Consider the following 22,329-nt stretch of genomic DNA (forward strand, 5'->3'; position numbering starts at 1 on the left):
TTTCTACATACACAAAAGACCCATTACTCTCAAATATTGTTCACGAATCTGTCTAAATCTGTGTTAGTGAGCACGTCTCCTTTGCCGAGATAATCCATCCCACCTCACAGGTGTGGCATATCAAGGTGCTGATGAGACAGCATGAATATTGCACAGGTGTGCCATAGACTGCCCACAATAAAAGTCCACTCTGAAATGTGCAGTTTGATCACACAGCACAATGCCACAGATGTCGCAACGTTTGAGGGAGCGTTCAATTGGCATGCTGACTGCAGGAAAGTCTACCAGAGCTGTTGCCAGTGAAATTAATGTTAATTTCTCTACCATAAGCCGTCTCCAAAGGCTTTTCAGAGAATTTGGCAGTACATCCAACCGGCCTCACAACCGCAGACCACATGTAACCACAGCAGCCCATGACCATCTTCATGATCTTCTGAGACCAGCCACCCGGACAGCTGCAGCAACAATCAGTTTGTATAACCAAAGAATTTCTGCACAAGCTGTCAGAAACCGTCTCAGGGTAGCTCATCTGCATGCTCGTCGTCCACTGAGCACTTACCTTTGTGTGCATGAGCCCTTATTGTGTCTTACTTCTTTACTTCTACATTCTTAGCACCCTCAGATTCCCAGATATCAAATCATTATAACACTAGGGCACTCTCTTGGTAACTGTTGATTCTGGTGGCTTTCAATTTTCATAGGTGAAGCTTCAATTCAACACTTTCTTATTTCTCGCTTTTATTAAATCTCTTGCACTTTTACACTCATCTGTCTACCTATCAAGATCATACATAAAGGACCAGGAAACCCTCTTGATATCTGAGTTATTTAATATCATGCACCAAAATATAATTCAGAATAAATGTTTGATGACTGATGAGGCAATAATTGTGGGGAAGATTTATTAATATTGGCTCACAGAGATGAGTGAATCAATTCTACACAAATCAAATTAATTTTCTCAAAAGATTCAAATTTCAGTAAATCCAAAAATGTTGTGATTAGTCCCAAATTATTCTTTCAAAATTAGTGTTGAGCGAAAATAATTGACTTTGATCAGAATTTCAGGAAAAATGTGATTTGTCGTGAAGCCGAATTTCTGGGCGCTTTGTGTTAATGAACCAATTCTTCCAGAAATGGCGGTAGCAAAAAAAAATACATATTCACCTTATCCATTTGCTCACGGAGAGGCCGTCACAGCCAAATCTTCCACACGCTGACAAGTCACGTCACCAGGTCATTGCACTGGCTGGGAGCAGTGATGTCATCAGTGCTGACGCCACTGCATCCACCCAGTGTGGTGATGCGATAACGTCATCATGTCAGTGCGTGCAAGATTTGGCACGTTTTTTTCAATCAAGATGGCTGCGATGGCCTCTCTGCAAGCAAATGGATGAGGCACGTATTTCTATTTTAACCCCTGATTAACCCCTAAAAAGCCTCAATATGACTGTCAGATGCTGTAATCAGCATTGAACATGCATCTGAGAGTTTCAATGATGGGGGCCGGTGACATCGCCGTTCCCCGTCATTGCACCCGTTACATACAATGGAATGCTATTTGTGACAAAGTAATTTGTAACAAATCAAATTTCTTTGTGAACTTCGGTGAAGCAGCCGAATTTTTGATAAGTTTGCCTGCCCTATCCCTACTCAAAATGCCAACTACCATTTCAGAAAACCATTTTATGGCCATTTTATTTAGCATTCTGTCATGTTATAATGGAAAATAATAAAATCACCCGAACACCGAACCCGAAATTCAGTGAAAAAGTCCGGGTTTGAGTTCGGGTACAAACTGCAAAGTTCGGGTTCGCTCAACCCTATTCATTATAAGAGCTGTGCATTGGTCTTTCCCTTCCCTTTGCAGATTCTTCATGACCGACACATTCTTAACTCCATGGATGTACTTATAGGGAATGTATCACCTACTGTATATATTTTACTAATTAAAACTAAATAGTGAAACACGTTGCTTATTTTCTAATGTAATTTTATTTTCTGACTGTAGAATATTTTTATTCTGTTTTCCAGCCTGAGCTGCTGTTAACATATTTAGATAGATGATGATTCTTTCACTAGTATGGGAGACTTTTCGAGACTTGCTTTGTGACCTTTGCACATGTCATTGTATAGGGAGGGGGAGTAGATAATAATGAAAATCTAAAGATTTTTGGGGCTTGTTTAAATAGGTTGTAGAGTGCCAATGGGATCAGAACATCAAGTGGCCGTCCCTGGCCCCATTTGGACAGTTTTACTTTTTTATTTCATTTTGAGAACAGATGAGCAGACACTGTGATTGAGTAAAGATGTTGCCAACATTATTCCGGAAAAAATGAGGGGTTTCCGATCAAGCTGTTTATATCATGTTTGAGCATGCTGTTGGATGTATTCATTAGAAATATTTCTTGACATATATCCCCCTGGAAAATTTCAGAATATGCCACTGCATAGGCGTACAGTGCCACATGTCAACCATAAATTCCCATTGTAAAAAAAAAATATATTGTGCCATGTCAAGTTTTTACTGGAAGCCTCTGTACTGAATGGGTAGTCAACGACTCTATTCTAAACAGTTGAAAAATAGCATGCTATGTTGATTTATGCAGGGCCATCTGACATCTGGTCATTCGAAATATAGGTCAGCCTAAAAAATACTGCAGACACAGTGTCAACATATCCTTACACAAGAAATTCATAGATTGATGATTCAATAGACTGATACTTCCTGTTCTGTATAGATCACTTCTCAGTAGTCATATCATTATCATTACAGGGATGATTACTAGAGATGAGCGAATTTCCCAAAAATTAGATTTGTCCGGTTTGCCAAATTTTTCCTAAAAAATGTGCTTCTATCCGAATATATTCGCGATGAATCGCAATAAAAAATGCTATTTACGGGCTGCATAGAGCCTTTATATGGGTGTAGAACACTGCGCCTTGCGGTAGCATAGGGAGTGTGCTGGGGTAGTGAAATAATACTGTGAGTCAGTATGACATGCAGATGACAGGCTTAGCTATTAGAATCACTGCACACTTGACTTATTTGGGCAGTCATGGGGCCAAAACTGACCAAATAACTCAAGTATGAACTCAGCCTTACATGTCCATGTTAGCGTCAAGAAGAAGCATACTCCTTTTACACCATCGTCAGCTGATTCCACATAGATGTCTACAGAACCTGTTCTATTAAACGCTTATACAAGTAGAGCCCCCCATCCCGGACTCAGTGGAGAGGATGTCAACAGTAAGTTTGTGTTGAAGTCACTAATTATTTTGCTCTTCCTCTGATCCGTCAGAACAATAACCACAGAAAACAGATCCTGTCTGTGGAGCACGGGCCTTCACTCGGTCAACATTTGGTCAGTAATCCATCAGTATTGGCAATGCCAAAAAAAACTGGAGTGGATCTAAAACAGAGATGACACGTGAACGTACTATTTGCATGTCTTCTGTGTTTTGTACCCACTCCTGGTTTTGGCTACCAAATCAAAGCCAATTCTGATGCGACCATACAGACCTTACAGCAGCTACATAGACATGATCCACTGTGCGTCTAATTTTTCCTTCCTTGTGAGCGATCAGAAGAAAAGTCAAATAAATGGTGATTTCAAGAAGGTCAAACAAAGACAATAGTTACCCCGTCATAAAGTAGGAAGGGTGGCAACAGTATGAGAAGTCCACAGAGTGGCCCTATGACATAGTGGTGAGTAAGGAGACCACTAAGTGACACAATGACAGGGTCTGGAGGTGGTGGCAGCATCAGGAGGCCACAGAGTGACATAATGACAAAGTGTGGAGGTGACAGCAGCAGTATGATTAGGCCACAGAGTGGCATGGTGACATAGTGTGGAGATGGCATCATCAGGAGGCCACAGAGTGTCAAAGTGACATAGTGTGGAGATGGCAGCAGCATGTGGCCACAAAGTGGCATAGTGACATAGTGTGGAGATGGCAGCAACAGCAGCAGCAGCAGCATGATACCACAGAGTGGCAAGGTGACATAGTGTGGACATGGCAGCATCATGTGGCCACAAAGTGGCACTGTGACATAGTGTGGAGATGGCAGCAACAGCAGCAGCATGATACCACAGAGTCGTAAGGTGACATAGTGTGGACTTGGCAGCATCAGGAGGCCACAAAGTGGCAAGGCGACATAGTGTGGAGATGGCAGCAACAGCAGCATGATACCACAGAGTGGCATGGTAACATAGTGTGGACCTGGCAGCAACAGTAGCAGCATGATTCCACAGAGTGGCACGGTGACATAGTGTGCAGATGGATGATCTAATCTGATGCATCAGGCATTGGTGGGTGGAAATCCTGGCTGATCCACGCCTGATTCATCTTGACAAAAGTAAGTATCTACACAGGCGCGTTCTTCTTGGGGTAACTATGGTCCCCGCCGCACTAAACACCCGCTTTGATGCCACACTACTGGCCGGGCAGGACAGCTTTTCCAGGGCCACCACCTGCTGGTTCAGGTCCTGCTCCAGGTCTACCTGCTGGTGAGTAGTTTTGTCACTATGCGGGTGAAGAAAGCTGCTCATCAGCGACTCTAGACTCAGGCTGCTGGTGCCGCTGTCACTTGCAACAAAGTCGAAGATCCAGTCAACCAATCAAGAACTGCTGGGTTGCTGGTCAAGACGCAACCGCTAGCTGACCTGAGGCCTCGGGAAGAGACCCCTGCTGCCCCCCTACTCTGCTGCGACTTGTGCCTGTGCAAGAATCATTTACGCCTCTGACACTCCTCTGTGTAGGGCCTGGCAGTTCTTTGTCTGACATACTTTTAGCTGAACAAAATAAATTATAAGCAAATTAAAACACCCTTAAAAGCGCCAAATATATATTTCTTTTTTTACTGAGATAGGCAATTAAAAAGATTTGAAATTGGCAACTAAACAATTTCAGCATAAATGACAGCAAAAGTGAACTGCGTATATATTTCTCATATTGGACTAAAATAGGCCACTAAAAGATTTCTAAGTAAATAACAGAAAAAGAGAACTGTGAATATTTTCTCTTTTTCTCTAGAAATATGGCAAGAAACACTTTTAGGGCAAATAACAGAAAATATGAACTTAATCTATTTTTCTCTTTTTCTCTAGAAATATGGCAATAATCGCTTTTACCGCAAACAACATCAAATGTGAACTGCGTCTATTTTTCTCGTATTGTAGTGAAATAGGACACTAAATGATATTAGCGCAGTTAACAGCAAGTAACCTGCGTATAGATTTATCTTTTTCCACAGATAAAAGCTATAAAGGCTATTAAACATAACACTTGCACCCCAATAACTAATTGCTGGAATGACAGAGCTGTATTATGAGACTACCCGGATCCCCAAGTAATGTTTCCCTGCACTTGTAAATCACTTTTTTTCACGATGAGGATTTTTCTATGAATCTCCCAAGCATCTGCACACGTCTCTCCCTGCCTGTGAAATGATTCCTCTCACTACCCTTTCCCTGCATCAGTAAATCGCTTCTTTCCTTTTTTTTTACTTAACAATTAGTTTTTTTTCTCACTCTCCCTAGCGCCTGCATACAAGTCTGTCCCTGAACAAAGTACAATAGTGAATGGCGGACTCTAAGATTGCCGCCGTATTTATAGGGCTGAGACATCACCGGCTGGCCGGCTGCTGATTGGCTGCATGCATGGCATTATGGGTCATTCCACCTTCCCAGAGTTTCTTGCCCCATGTCCTCACACTTGTAGCCGCCATTGTAGTTGGCTAGCCCCATGTTATAAAAAATTGAGATTTGTTACCATGCATTCGTTCAGAATCAAATTTTTCTCCGTCAGCCTCGATTCACTCATCTCTAATGATTACATTGAAATATAACACCTCTGTTATAAAAGCAGAAGGCAACTAACACAGGATCCATCATTCACAATAGGTGATGGTCACAACACGCCTCCTCCCATTCCCTGCACAAGTGTCCAAGAATGCTTACAACACTCTCCCACAGACGACAATAACCTGTTTCATTATATTAGATACAAGATTTTTTTTTTTTCTTCCTGGTAATCATCCTTATTTAGAGAATTGAAGATATTTCCAGATGAACTCTTCCTAAGATACAATTTCATTGATGTTTTTGAATGATTTGTTCTGTTTTTATGACGTCTAACACTATTATTTTCTGTCTCCATTTTAAGAATGTCAGAACCTCACACTGTTCCATGACTTTTGCCAATGCTAATGAATGCCCTCAGATATTCTTGATTGTCGGTTAGCCTTGCCATCAACACATGTATCCCAGAATGCACCAGATTTTGATTGCATACTGCATTTCTATGTCAATGCCACTATGTCACCTCACTCAAGTGCCCTGGTGACTGCAAGCTCCTAAGGCATGCATCTATTTAGAAGTATCTAAATCCTGAGCTTGACTCATAGATATAGGGTGAGTAATGCTCTGACAATTCTTGTGCCTGGTGTCTGTGGTTTCCTAACGGTAAATACAAGCACGCATTTCCTTTGCCTGGAACATAGTTGTCAGGCTCCTTTTAGCTTTCTAAAAGCAAACAGGAGAAGACAGGTAAGCAATGAGGTGGCCTGTGTTATTACTGAGCTGGTGCATTTTGCCACAGGGTGCCAGGATAGCAGTGCTATGAGGGACTCTACATCCCCATGTCAATTTCTGTCACTAGCAATCCAGCCATGTGTGCTCTAAGCAGGGATTTAGCAAGGAGAAACAAAAATGTAGATGAACAGGCTAAATGAATGTGGAATTCAGTTTATTTTAGACCTGCGTTCCCCAAGGGGAGGGGAAGGCACCATGTATACATCCTTCTCTGTCACTCTCTATCACTGTCAGACTGTAAAGTGTGGTTATACATAGCTGGCAGGATCTGCGGCGGAGAGCCAATACACGCTGGCTGGTTCTCTTCTTCTCCACAAGCGTTCTAATGTCACTATGCGTCTGACTTACCTGATATTCATTTCTAGTTCTTATATTCATATTTTAGATTTGATTTATCTATCTCTTCATAATATTGTGTTTTCTGCTTTCTTTATTAAGACCTCAGGAAGAATTTTGAGAAGGAGCCATTGTCAAGGGAAGTGTCTCTGGATCAGGAGGTGACTTTGTTATGTCAGCCACCTGAGGGGATTCCTCCTGCGGAGGTGAGTGCTACAAATGTGTCACCAAACATTACTCCCCTGCGTGAATTTATTTCACATATCTACATGTCAAGGCAAGTAAATAAGCATTAATTCTAGCTTGTTCTTGCTTCATGAGATTTTACTTGGTTTTAGAAGACACAGAATAATATATGCTTTAAGCAAGCATTCGGCTATGTGCTATCATGGACCAGACAGTCACAAACAAATAGAGAATTAATGAAAGGATGTTGGTATTTAAGGGCATACTGCACAGAGAATTAATTGCCATATAGATAATGCCAGCAGTGACACTGTTGCTTTGATGTGCTTACTTAAAATAATCTGTATGGTTTTTTTCCTATCGGCAAAATGTTAGTCAACGCAGTGATTGGTATATACAGTATTATAATATGATAGCGAAACATAAAAATCATAAAACGGAAAGACTAGAACATACAAAAACACAGACATTGTACAAATAATATACTCTCATTATCCCAAGATAACAGCGGACCTCCTCACTGTTAAAAGGGTTGTTCGAGATTAGAAAAACATGGCTGCTTTCTTTCATACACAGTGCCAACCATGTTCCCACACAACCTGTCGATACATGTTGTTTTTAGAAGAAAGCAGCCAAGTTTTACTCATCAGGAAAACTTTGTAAATAAGTTCTGGATCTAAGGTCCATTCCTTCCATCATTTTACAAAAAAGTTGAAGTTTAACTGATCCAAACTTTTTGTTTTTACTGGAAATCAGTTGTTACTGTTTTTAGCCAGCCTGACCAGAGCATTGTGTGCAATATTTTGGTCAGGTGGGCTACAAGGCCATTCATTTTACTGACCAAATGAAAACAGCCTACGCCTAAATGAATCCATTGTAGCCATTCATGGCTGGATGATCTTGAGGGGAGTCTGTCAGCTGGATTAAAGGAGTAGTCCAGTAGTATATGAAATAACTACATAGTTGAGTCATATTATTATGACCACTTCCGACTTTTGACGTTGGTAGCACATAGCTAATGAAGGAAGTCACGCGTTGTGAGCTGTCTTGGGTATATAAGGTGTTTGATACGCTTTCTGCACTCATATTCCTCATTTGTCTCATGGGTAAAAGGGCAATATATCAAAGTTACAACAAGGAGACATTATTGGATTTTGAGACAAGGGTGGCAGTATTTCTGAAACTGCACAATTTGTGAACTGTTCACATGTTGCTGTGGTGAAAGTATATCACAAGTAGACAAATGGCACCATTACAAAAAAGTGATGTGGAAACTGAGGAGTAGCGTATGCCATTGACGTGAGAGGTTAATGTCACTATGATGGTGCATGAGGGTGGCCCAACACAATACATTGGAGCAGCTCACTGCCAAAATGAACCTAAATAACAGTTTAGTAAACCCAACAGTGTATGGGGCTCTAAAGCAGATGGATGGTCCATGCACCTCTGCTAAAAAAGTTGCATCATCAGAAAAGACTTTAATTTTTGCAGCAGTATCAGAATTGGACCTCGCCTGATAGGCAAAGGGTTGCCTTCTCAACACCCTGCAACCACTACAAGAAGAACAAAAGCTGGTTTTCATCTGGGGAATATTTTTGTAACATTCTCTTGGCCCACTCATCCAAGTGAAAGGCACTCTCAATTCATGGGGGTATGAATCCATCCTTGCAGATCATGTACAGCCATACATACTGATTGTCATACCTGGGCTGGATAGGATCTTCCAGTAAGAAAATGTGATATGTCACATGGCTAGAAATGTCCATCATTGATTAAAAGACCATGGCCAAAACCAGGGGCGCAACTACCATAGTGGCTGACCATGTTACTGCTATAGGGCCCAGGGCAAGTGGGATCATCTCCTCTTTTACTGGGGGTGGAAAGTTGGTCAGGACTCTACCCTCTAAAGGAACAACTTTTAGCAAATCAGGCAGTGGAAAAAATGGCTGAAGGGTAATTGAAAGGGGTTTAGGCGGTAACAATTCTGTCCTGTGTGGGGGGCCTGGTTTGATCCTTGCTAAGGGGTCCTTATTTTTCTTGTACGCCACTGGCCAAGACTTCCAATTACTACTCTGCCCCCAGAATTCCCCAGACTTCAACACAGTCTATGGGACCATCTCAATCATCATGTTTGTGCTATGGATCCTCCTAAATGGACCCTCCAGAACCTGTGGGATGCACTGCAGTCAGCATGGCTTCAGATGCATGTAACAATCTACCAGGACCTTATTGAGTCACTCCCAGCCCATCTAGCTGGTGTCCATGATGCACACAGTGGTTACTTTGGATATTAGCATAAACATGTGACTCGACTGTGTATTACATCAAAGGGGGTTCTTCTGCAGGGTCCCACACCAGTCACAACAACAGGGACCTTGTACTCCTCTGTCCCCTCACAGATAAACAAAGCAGCAGGTCAGGCATGCACACTGTCACTCCTTTCACTTCATATGGGAGTTCCAGAAATAGATGAGCACTGAAAAAGATAATTTAGTAAATGATGCAATAACACAAATTGGTCACCAACTATGATGCTTACTTGGAAATCCCAAGGAGCAACTATTTTCCTTCTAAGAAGCACCCAGTGGAAAGTATAGAGTTAGAAGTGAAAACCCTGAAGTCAAGTTGTATTATATGTCCATTGCCACTGATCACTGCATCTTCTGCCAGCAAAGTCAGTATTAGATTAGATTTGGGAGTCATTTTTGATCAGCAAATGCTATCATTTGAGGTTTTCAGCTCAACTAAATTGCAGCATATATGGGTATCTATCTATAACTTTCAGGTTTACTTCAGATCTTTATAATCATCTTGTTCTTACATAGAAGCATCAAACTAGAGGGTATTTAATCAGGTATAATGTATTTTATAATTTACTGTGTCTCTTTCTGCCTCTTCTTTCTACCATATTTTCCTTTTACTTTGTTTCTGCTGCTTAAGGTGGAGTGGCTGAAGAATGAAGATGTATTAGATCCTGATAAAGATTCCAATATTTTCATTGGAACAGACCACAGCCTTCTTTTAAGACAGGCGCGCCTAGCTGACACTGGGAACTATACGTGTGTGGCCAAGAATATAGTTGCTAGGCGGAGGAGTAACTCAGCAGCTATCACTGTTTATGGTAAGTCATTGATTGATTGCAAGAACAGCGGATGATTGCCATCAATAATGGATAAACTAATTGCATAATGGTGTATGTATAAAAAAGATGTCACAAAATAGAAAGAAAGCATAAGAAAAAGTCTGTTATTTCCATCTATACTTTTGCAGTCCATCCTTGACAATCCTCGAAATAGCATGGTGTACATCATCATGTGATCTAAAACTGGTGCACCTGCCCTACTAATTAAATGTAGTAAAATAATAGTTTTACAATTGGCCTTAAAAAGAACCTGTGATAATCCGATTTTGGCTACCAGATGAGTCATATCTCAGGTTATTCATATACACAGCTTTTGCATATCTAGAGCTTTGAATGTTACGCAACAGGCCGGTAATTATTCACTAAATTATATGATAGGCCCTTCTACCCACAAAGCTACCATCTCTCAATTCTACAATAGACCCCGAAACCATTTCTTGAGCATTGATAATAAAACACTTTTTAGACCATGGCATGGGAGGACAAGATACCCAGATATCACTGATGTTATACGACAGGGATGGGATAAAGTACAGAAATACATTGTCAATGAACAGTGGAGGGAAACTTACTTTCAGATTATGCATTCCTCAATATATGGCTCCAACATTTTACCCTCCCCGAGCTTCCCAGATAAGATAACTAGCTGCCCAAAATTCCAGGAAACCCTAACTGACCTGTGGCATGGCGTCTGGAGCTGTGATTTCACCTTACTATATTGGCAAGATATTAAAGGATACATCCAACAGTTTTGACGGTCACAACTGTTCTATACCCATTATGCCTTAATGTTTCACCAGCCAAGACCTCCTGAGGGGGAGGATACACAAAGGATCAAGTACCACAAATGTATTCATGTTATTCTACGGGTAGCTTTTAGGAGCTTGCTAGATCAATGATTGGATCACACTCCCCTTGAAAGAACATATGTTATTGCACAGATAAAAAAGCTACTTAAATTTGACCATATAGATACAAACGTCATAAAGAGGGGAAAAAAGCAAATTTTTTGATAAGTGACAAACCTTTATTGAACATCATTATACCAGTTCTGAAATTCAAAAGCTTATGAGATATTTTAGATACATGGAGTAGTATTTGATGGGATGATACTGGAGACTTGGGTGAGTGGTAATCACTGGCCCGGGGTTTGGCTGACTTCAGAATATATATACAGTACAGACCAAAAGTTTGGACACACCTTCTCATTCAAAGAGTTTTCATTATTTTCATGACTATGAAAATTGTAGATTCACACTGAAGGCATCAAAACTATGAATTAACACATGTGGAATTATATACATAACAAAAAAGTGTGAAACAACTGAAAATATGTCATATTCTAGGTTCTTCAAAGTAGCCACCTTTTGCTTTGATTACTGCTTTGCACACTCTTGGCATTCTCTTGCTGAGCTTCAAGAGGTAGTCACCTGAAATGGTCTTCCAACAGTCTTGAAGGAGTTCCAAGAGATGCTTAGCACTTGTTGGCCCTTTTGCCTTCACTCTGCGGTCCAGCTCACCCCAAACCATCTCGATTGGGTTCAGGTCCAGTGACTGTGGAGGCCAGGTCATCTGGCGCAGCACCCCATCACTCTCCTTCATGGTCAAATAGCCCTTACACAGCCTGGAGGTGTGTTTGGGGTCATTGTCCTGTTGAAAAATAAATGATGGTTCAACAAAACGCAAACCGGATGGAATAGAATGCTGCTGCAAGATGCTGTGGTAGCCATGCTGGTTCAGTATGCCTTCAATTTTGAATAAATCTCCAACAGTGTCACCAGCAAAGCACCCCCACACCATCACACTTCCTCCTACATGCTTCACGGTGGAAACCAGGCATGTAGAGTCCATCCGTTCACCTTTTCTGCGTCGCACAACGACACGGAGGTTGGAACCAAAGATCTCAAATTTGGACTCATCAGACCAAAGCACAGATTTCCACTGGTCTAATGTCCATTCCTTGTGTTCTTTAGCCCAAACAAGTCTCTTCTGCTTGTTGCCTGTCCTTAGCAGTGGTTTCCTAGCAGATATTCTACCATGAAGGCCTGATTCACACAGTCTCCTCTTAACAGTTGTTCTAGAAATGTGTCTGCTGCTAGAACTCTGTGTGGCATTGACTTGGTCTCTAATCTGAGCTGCTGTTAACCTGCGATTTCTGAGGCTGGTGACTCGGATGAACTTATCCTCTGCAGCAGAGGTGACTCTTGGTCTTCCTTTCCTGGGGCAGTACGCATGTGAGCCAGTTTCTTTGTAGCGCTTGATGGTTTTTGTGACTGCACTTGGGGACACTTTCAAAGTTTTCCCAATTTTTCGGACTGACTGACCTTCATTTCTTAAAGTAATGATGGCCACTTGTTTTTCTTTACTTAGCTGCTTTTTTCTTGCCATAATACAAATTCTAACAGTCTATTTAGTAGGACTATCAGCTGTGTATCCACTTGACTTCTTCACAACACAACTGATGGTCCCAACCCCATTTATAAGGCAAGAAATCCCACTTATTAAACCTGACAGGGCACACCTGTGAAGTGAAAACCATTTCAGGTGACTACCTCTTGAAGCTCATCAAGAGAATGCCAAGAGTGTGCAAAGCAGTAATCAAAGCAAAAGGAGGCTACTTTGAAGAACCTAGAATATGACATATTTTCAGTTGTTTCACACTTTTTTGTTATGTATATAATACCACATGTGTTAATTCATAATTGTGATGCATTCAGTGTGAATCTACAATTTTCATAGTCATGAAAATAAAGAAAACTCTTTGAATGAGAAGGTGTGTCCAAACTTTTGGTCTGTACTGTATATATATATATATATATATATATATATATATATGGATGCCACTGGTTTCTGGTCTGTAGTCAAAGCTTTTTGCAGGACTGTCTCTCGCTGTAGGATTTGCACATACGTATATTCAATGTTATGTACTGTTTACAATGCTTTTGGATATGTTGCCTTTTTGCTATGCAATATTAACAAAAATAAAAAAGCCAAATAAAGATATAGATATAAAAAAAAGAGGAAAAGAACCTGTGATATTGAACATATGGAAGATTTACTATAGAAAATGTGCAATTTGCGCCCAAAACTGCCTTACATGCTTTGCACTGCATTGATCATATGTTTTAGACACTTTTCTAACTTTTTTACACCCGGTCTGGCACATTTTTGCATTAAAACTTAACTAGTAAATTGGTGGCATAAACTTAGACTAGACCTGTGATGGCTAACCTCTGGCACTTGCACTTGCTTGGCTGTTCTCAGAACTCCATAGAAATGACTGGAACATGCCAGGAGTCGTAGTTTCGCGGCAGCTGGAGTGCCAGAGGTTAGCCATCACTGGACTAGATGGTTCACTCCCAATAAACTCCTGGAATAACACAGGATCATTTTCTGGCATGTTTACAGTATGAGCATTAGGATCTAGGCCATTCACTATGACAACTTTCCTGCTGTCTCCTACAGTAGTGGCAAAAATATCACAGTTCTGAAACTTGGACAAAATGTTGGCACTCGGGCAGAATTCTGCCGCACAGACTGAATTCTGGTGCAGAGACAGAATTTTGGCACATAGACAGAATTCCAACATACATCTGGAGTGGAATTTATACTATGTTAATGTTATAAACGTCTGTGCACCTAAAATGCTAATTTGTCTAATATTAAGACCGAAAGTTTGACTGAAAAGTTTGACAGTATTATTAAATCTGCCCCTTGGTGTCTGATCTACAGACAGCATGCTATGGAGCTGGAGGAGCTGAGCAGATTAATATATAGTAGTTTTTTGGAAAAACATTCAGTATAACTTGTGTTTTATTCATTTAAATCTCTGCTCTTTCTATGCTTCGGAGTCATGAAGGCAGACCTACCTAAGGACTGACAGCTATCTTTGTATACACATGTACATAAAGGCTGTTAGTCCCTAAATAGGACTACCTTCATGACTCCTAATCATACAAAAAACAGAGATTTAGATTTATAAATTTCAAGTTTTACTGAATTTTTTCCCACAAACTATATATTAATGTGCTCACCTCCTCCAGCTTCTAGCATAAGACCATTAGGCAGAATTACTAATACTGGCAAACTGTGTAAGAATACAAATCCCAGTGTTAATATTAGACAGTAGTGTTGGGCGCGAATATGCGAATCACGAATATTAATCACGAATATCGAGACTTTGAGAATTCGCTAATATTTAGAATATAGTGATATATATATTTGTTTTTTTCAAATATTCTAGATTTTTTTCCATCTGAACCCATGATCCCTCTCTGCATCTTGCTTGTGGGCCAATGAGAAGGCTACAATGTCTTTGTCTGAGCTTAGAAACATCCCTAGCAACCAATAGGAAAGTTGCCTACCCCTTACTATATAAGAACCTCCCCAGCAGCCAATTTCTACAGTTTTTAAAGTTCTGAAAGAGACAGCAGTGTCATTGCTGTGCTCTGTGCTTTCCACACTACATTAGATAGTTAAATAGCTTATATATATATATATAGAGAGAGAGAGAGAGAGAGAGAGAGAGAGAGATAATAAGATAGTTAGTGGGAGATAGTCAGTGTAGGTTATTCTGATATAGTGTAGCTTATAGGTTCTGCTGTCCATGCATACATGCAGACCTGCTAAAATGTGAAGTTTCACGTATTGCGCCAAAATATAAGCATCATTAGTGCTGATTAAAGCAATTGTGAAAATATTGGAGCACTCTAACTGCATATAAAGCTATTTTTTATGTTCTGCCGTGCCCACCATTTTCTCCAGTCTCAGGAAACTTCTAGCAGCTTGGAAAATGGAGCAAAAGTGACCCATGCCTGTATTTTGCGCGCATTACATTGCCGATTTTTTGCAATCAAGAAAATAATCTCTAATTCGTGAATTTGCAAATATATGACGAATATTCACAGCAAATTCAAATATAGCCCCTGCCGCTCATCACTATTAAAGAAACAAAATATATTTTGTGTGGCCTTCCAAGCGGCACAATCAGCAGCAGTCCCAAACAACAGGAGTAGGTCTCTTCTCCTTTCCTAACCAAAATAAACTGCAATTCAGGGTCCGCGCTTGAACTTCATCAGTAAGGAACAGTTCACACACAGCAACACTTCCACAAGACGATTTTATCTCGATTCCAAACAATTCCAGCTCTTCGGTCTCAAGATCCACCAGCAATGATGCATGTCTGTTCAGACATGCATCATAGTGCCTATTTCGTTGGCCATATACATAATGTTTATTTTTAGCAGGATACGTTATTTTAGGCATTTAAAAAGAAACAAAAATTACATTTGGAAGTCAATCTAACAGAAGTAACACAGAGACTTACCATGGGTGACCAGAGATTAGAGTTTTCTTCAGTTGTGTCAATTGGAGAGGAGAGGAACGCCCCAGAAGAAGCGGAACCTGGGTCGGGCAAATAGATTTTATATGTGATGTGAACAAGTGTCGATCTTGTAAGTAAAATAAAATATGTAGTGTTTCAATAACCGTGGCTTGTGTTTCTTTTGAAGGATAAAAGAGCTGTTATTGCTGGTGGATATTGAGACCGAGGAGCTGGAATTGTTTGGAATTGAGATAAAATCGTCTTGTGGAAGTGTTGCTGTGTGTGAACTGTTCCTCGCTGATGAATTTCAAGCGCGGACCCTGAATTGCAGCTCATCACTATTAGGTCTCTTGCACTCGAACGTGTGCAGCCTGTTGCCGTATTGCGGTCTGCATTTGCGGATCCGCAATACACAGGCACCGTTCCGTGTTTCTTCTGCATCATGGCTGTGGACCCATTCACTTCAATGGGCCCGCATATCTGGAGATGGTGCAGAATGGAAGCATGGAACGGAACCCTTGCGGAACGGCCGGATCGCGGACCCATTAAAGTGAATGCTCATGCATTGCGGCCTTAGACAGATGTACAATTTAGATGCACAGACCTTTATAAATTTGGTGTTTGGATAGGACTGCATGTACAAAGTAATAGGTTCCCTTTAAGTCTAAGATTCTGTCATTGTTGGTTGGCTGTACTATCTTACGCTAGATTATCGATCTTATTTGTTTGATATTATGGTGCCTATGAATTGAGAGTGGATAAAAATGTCTTGCTCAGCTGTGTCCATATGCTCTCTGCCATAGACTGGCTACCACGGAAAATTATTTCTGTAACTTTGATATGATGTGACGACACACACTGATTCTTTAGCCAGTACTAATGTTTCATGTACCTTTGGTAACTCTGTATATTCTTCTTCCAAGTCAATGGAGGATGGTCATCATGGACTGACTGGTCTCCATGCAGCACAACCTGTGGTAGAGGCTGGCAAAAGAGAAGTCGAACTTGTACTAACCCCACGCCATTAAATGGGGGATCATTTTGTGAGGGTCAAAATATCCAGAAGACAGCCTGTACTACCCTCTGTCCTGGTAAGTGGTTTCATATCCAAGATTTCATATTCATTATTGACTGTCTACCTGCCAGGAAGTGAATTCTTGAAATGGACAGTATTGGTGATATGCGGGTAATGGATAAATATATTAAAGCATGCAAAGAGAAGAGTAATGCGATACATGATGAACATGGAGCCAAGTATTCATTTAGGTTTACTGGAGTTAAAATCAATCACCCTCTCTCAATCGGTCAGTCACACTACTCTCAGATTATGGCTCCAGGACAGTGATTTCTGGGGCTCTGTTGTCCTTGGTGGAGAGCTTCTTCAGCTGCCTGTCCCTGGGGAACTAAGCCTGGCTATATGTTTCAGATAGCTTTTGCAGAAAACTTGTTGCCCCATACACATGCAAGCTTGGGTATGCATGTTTTCTGAATGGGGAGAGGGGAGATAGCCAATGTCATATACCTCTGGCAGCAGCATATCTCTCTGCTATTTCCATACCCAACATCTGCCATCAGAGGAGAGTTGAGGGTCCCCTATGCACATTACATGGTCAGACATTCCGCTAAAATCAGCAGGTTAGACCAACATTTATCTGATGTGTATGGTCAGCTTTAGACTTGGGAAGTTGAGCATCTCTATCCCCATAGCAGTAATCCGGAATACAAGACTGCACATTAGCAGATAGATTGATTTCTTCTGGAGCTAGACAAGGATAGAAAAATGGTTGTGCATGCTGCAAGATCGGGAAGGCTTCATTTTACAGGGAGTGGATGGAGCATTTAGAAATGATATATGATGACTGTTTGGCATTTGCATGAAATGGGCAGACAATATTAGGTATGCTAGACATGAATTTATTTTTTGCTTTTATTTTGCTGGTTGGATATGGACACAGTGAGTGGAGGATGGGCAGAGTGGAGCTACTGGTCTTCTTGTGCCTCTGATTGCACCCACTGGAGAAGCAGAGATTGTACCCAGCCAGCCCCAAGGAATGGTGGGCTACAGTGTCAAGGGCCTGACACAGAGACCCGAAACTGCACCAGTGAACTCTGCATGCACAGTAAGTGTTGCCACTTTGGCAGCCACAACTAGCCCTATTTCACTAGACAATAATTCATCATCCCTTACAGCTAAGATGAATGATAATTTATATATCCCCTATGTTTTTGCAAACTTCATATAACATTATCTTCTTTATGCCACTGGTCACCAAATTTACAATCAACTTGTCCTTCTGGAGCTTGTGTAGAATTGATTTTTCTCCGTAGTTGGGTCAGTTCAATGATTCTATATTTTCTCCTGACTTCAAAGGGAATTGAATCTGAAAATATTCTATACTTATTAACTTTGTTCTCTGTGGAATCAGCTCTCGAGAGACATAATTTCATCTACAAAAAAAAAAAAAAAAAGGGCAATGTTTCATGTTAGTGGATCAAACCACTGCTTTGCTGTGAGCAATCCTTGAGACTTAGAGATTGCTATCTTCAGGCCGGTATCCCTTGGGGTATATGTTAGCTGGGTATGCAGGCTTGGTGTAATTTTCTCTTTTATTGGTGCTGTAGAAGATTTTGGAAATATCAATTACATATATCAGATATTCTGTCAGAATGGTGAAATAGCTATGTAGGGTTATAAACTATCTTAGAAGATGGCCTGCTAATATTATTAGAGGTTGACCCACTAATCTAAACATCATAGATCTTGCGAGCAAACCAAATAAAAAAAAATTGCACTCGTCTTTGTGAGAAATAGACTTTCTGCTGAGGTTTCTTATTCCTAGGCAACCGCTCCCTTCTTGAATGCTATCTATCTGTGTAGCTGTTCTTAAAATATTTGTTCAGTTTAATCAGTGATAATTCATGATCTATCTCAGCAGAAAACAAACCTGATTCAGCTAAGATAAATCATGTTCTAATGTATGCCGTAATGGAAGAGTTAAATGACTTTTTAGAGATTACTGTAATTAATTCCCCCCTTAAAATCTAATTCTGATTAAGTGTCCTCCGGGAATGGGATGTTGATTTTTTTTTGCCATGTTGATACATTTTCTTTTCATGCAGCGGTAATCACGCCTTTGAACATTGTAAAGTCAATGTAGATATGTACATTTCATAGATGCAGAAGATTCTCGTCATCTTAGGTGACTCCTGGTGTGCCAGTGCAGCACTCTTTAAAACCCACAACTAATATGACTGTCTCGTAGAGAACCCAGAGGGCCCCATGTATTGCAGTATTGCAATTGTGTTGCAATAACACATATAACATTAAAAATGATATTTTACATCTGGTTTAAAGGGGGTATGCCACCGGGACAACCTCTGTCCATATGTATCCAACCTGGGTCTCCCTGCATGTACTGCTATGGCAGAACCTGGCAGACTCATTCTTTTATAGAGGACCTGTTGCCTTTCTTGACATGTCTAATTTAATAACTACTTGCATTCCCCATGTAATAACAATTCGGGAGCATCTATTCTTATGACTATCTTGTGTCATTCCTTTATTATTCTTACTAAAAGTTATAAGTTACTAGAATTGCAGTGAAGGTCAAGATGAGTGTAATTGGATATGTCTCTGTGCACCTTGCGACCCTGGCAGCATCAACTGTATAATGTCAAACTGTACAGGGAGACTCTCCTAACTGATAACACCCGTCTGGACCTTCATATTCATTCTTCTAGAAGGAATAATAAATGAATGGTACAACATAGAGTCATAAGAATAGAAGTTCCAGAATTGTTATTACATGACACTGTTAAAACAGGATAGGAAAGAGAGATGACAAGTCCACTTTAAATGGCCAGACTGTAAGGGTACATTTCCTCTTCAATGGCAAGTCCAGTGGGAAATATCTGGCTAATAATAAGCTTGACCTGTGGTGATCAGCAGACTGACTTTTTGAAAAGCATTTGTCTTTATGAACAACCCTTTTAATTATAACCATTAGCCAGAAGAATCGCAGAGTGATGGTAGTCACTCTCTTGAGATGTTGTGATTGCTATTGATCTAGCCGTCACAAAGTCACAAGCCTTCATATATTCTCCAACCCCCAATCTTAACCCCACTCCACCTCGAGGGATCATGTTGTACTAATGCTCATCCCTAATTATTGTCCCAGTCTGACCCATGTGAGAGGGCTTCACTGAATATTTCATTTCCATTGTTAATAAAAAACCTGGGGGTTAACATTTCTTAACAGTTTGTACAATTTAAGTGGTTTTCTTGTAGACATACACATGTAGAGATGCCATGAGTTCAACATCAGAATCTGACAAAGTGATTCACAACTCTTTCCCAGGAGAGTAAAAAAGCTGGTTTATAAGAAGAAGGTATTACAATGAAATTATTATAGTAATTAGAGATTTTCCTTAAATCAATACATTTGCAGCAAATATTTTCTCAAGCTCTGACAGTGCCCTTTTCAGGACTCAAGAGAAAGTACTGAATTTCTTAAAATGTTGATCATTTAGAAAAGTAGGTTGGAAACCTGGAAAGTAAGCTCATAAAATTAGTCTTATTGGAGATTGTTTTGTTTTTGAAGATTTCATGAAGGAAGTGTTTGTGTATTGGCCCCATATATCTTGATAGACAAGCTTCTTTATTGAGCCAAGGAATCGAATGAGGCTCTCTGGGGATCATGAAGAAGGAGTTAGGGCAAATGATAGGTATAGGACTTTAAGACTTTACCTGCTGTTTTGAGTAATGGGTCAAAATATGTTTTTTGTACATTTTGGGTTCAGGTAGCTATAGGTGATTTAAGAAAAATAGCCCATGTGCTAGTTTTTCAATAAAGGCCATTTTAGAATTCTTGCTAGGGTTAGTTAATTCCAACAATCTATTTAATTGGATAGCCTTGTAGTAGTCTTAGATATCTGGCAAACCAAGTCCACCAACTGTCTTACTGTCTTGTGTTCCCACTAGAACCTAGAGAATATGGAGCATATAGATTATTAAGGTTGATAATGTTTGATTATATCATGAACAAAAATTATTTGCTGAATGCCAAATACCCCTTTAACTGGTTTATTAGTGCAAATGTATGGGCTACTTATGGTCTGTAAGATGTTGGATGACACCTCTTATGGATACTATAGAGGTTGCCATTAATGGCTGTTGGCTTTGAGAACCCACTTGTTAGACCAATATAAGTGAAATAAAAGGACAATAATTAATATTTCATGGTATTATTTTTACTGCAACGGAAAATGCAGTTTATGCTACACCCCAATCATATAGACGATATGTGTTCTTTATATCCAGTACAATAGTGTCCTTTGCTGTGTGTGTGCATTTGGATTTGGACAGAAATAGGCGGCACTGTGGGCTATTCTGTGCAGGCTGTAGATGCATCCAATGTCTATATTAAGTTAATGGTGATTTAATGAGAAGGGTTGACTAATGGGACACAGGTAGGTAGTAATTAGATATGACATTGCTTTGGCACATGAGAGTGGAGCAAAGAAACCGGACTGGCAGTACCTACAGGGTACAAATGCGCTCTGAGGCAGAGCAATCGCACTAACATTAGGTGTAGGGGGATATATATATTTGCTTTGTGTTGCTTATCAAATAGAAACATAAATGATGCAGCACACATAAAGAGTATGAAAGAATCATTGTTTGTGTAATTTGTATCTGTGAGGAGTGTATTTTCTGAGAATCAATAAAGACATAACCAGCAAGAGTTCAATTAATACTCAAGTATGCATGACATAATGAAGTAGCTTTTATAAATCACCATCACCATAATGAATCTCTCCTAATATACAAATACCCAATGATACCAGCACTATCACAGATTACTGGAGAAGATATATAGATAGATAGATAGATAGATAGATAGATAGATAGATAAGAGAAGAGCGAAGTTTTGAAAAATTAAATTCAGCAACCTTGCCGAAGTTCCCCAAGAAATTTGATTCTGAATTAATTTCACATGAATCTCTATAAATCAGGTATACCCAGCCACTCTGCCTTAGGGTACGACCACACAGAGGGGCCGTGTTGCAGGCGGGTTGTGAACATGCTGCGTTGAAGAAGAACTGCACAGCTAATTAGTCTGCAGCTGTCTCTCATTTAATAATGAAGTCTTCATTGTTAATGTCCACACTATACCATTAAACAGGGGCTGTTGCTGGTATCGGCTTGGCTGGTTAGGTGGGGGCACAATATGCGTATTATTGTTCTAGCCTGCAATCTCCTGCAGCTTGACACTAAACACTGCATACCAATCATCTCTGGCATAAACACTTCTCCAACCCCAGTGCTCTCCATCCCTACAGGTGGGAGCCCTTCTTCTACCATCTACTTTTCCTCCTTCTTCCACATAATCTAATATCAATGAGAATATGTCATCAGGAACATCCAGCTCCTCCTCTTTCCACATCTATCTGACTTTTCTAGGACATGGAGACTTTGAAGGATGATTTGGAAGAAGTAAAGCCAGCAAAAGCTGAGAATGGTCATCATTAAGATCTGACACCCCTAAGGGGTGCAGACTGCATGATATAGGTTTCCATCTTATTGGTATTGAATTACATATCTTAGTTTATGTTTTTTGTAGGAATAAGTAAATGTAGGAATAATTAAGACTGTCCCTGCACTCTCCCTCTCCAATATTCTTCTATTAATCATTGTCAGAAACACTGTCACTAGTGCAGCCGCCATTTTGGGAAAACCTAATTTA

General features: G+C 40.3%; 1 protein-coding gene across 1 annotated transcript in view; it reads left to right on the forward strand.

The window, feature by feature from the left end:
- The window catches only part of UNC5A (unc-5 netrin receptor A), a 554,915-nt gene that overhangs the window by 422,023 nt on the left and 110,563 nt on the right, over nucleotides 1–22,329 (forward strand). The window contains 5 exon segments of the mRNA XM_044277435.1: nucleotides 7,035–7,138; nucleotides 10,059–10,239; nucleotides 16,507–16,674; nucleotides 17,539–17,703; nucleotides 18,704–18,731. Coding sequence (XP_044133370.1) covers nucleotides 7,035–7,138; nucleotides 10,059–10,239; nucleotides 16,507–16,674; nucleotides 17,539–17,703; nucleotides 18,704–18,731 — 646 coding nt within the window.

Source organism: Bufo gargarizans, chromosome 2, assembly GCF_014858855.1.
Source record: "Bufo gargarizans isolate SCDJY-AF-19 chromosome 2, ASM1485885v1, whole genome shotgun sequence".
NCBI lineage: Eukaryota > Metazoa > Chordata > Amphibia > Anura > Bufonidae > Bufo > Bufo gargarizans.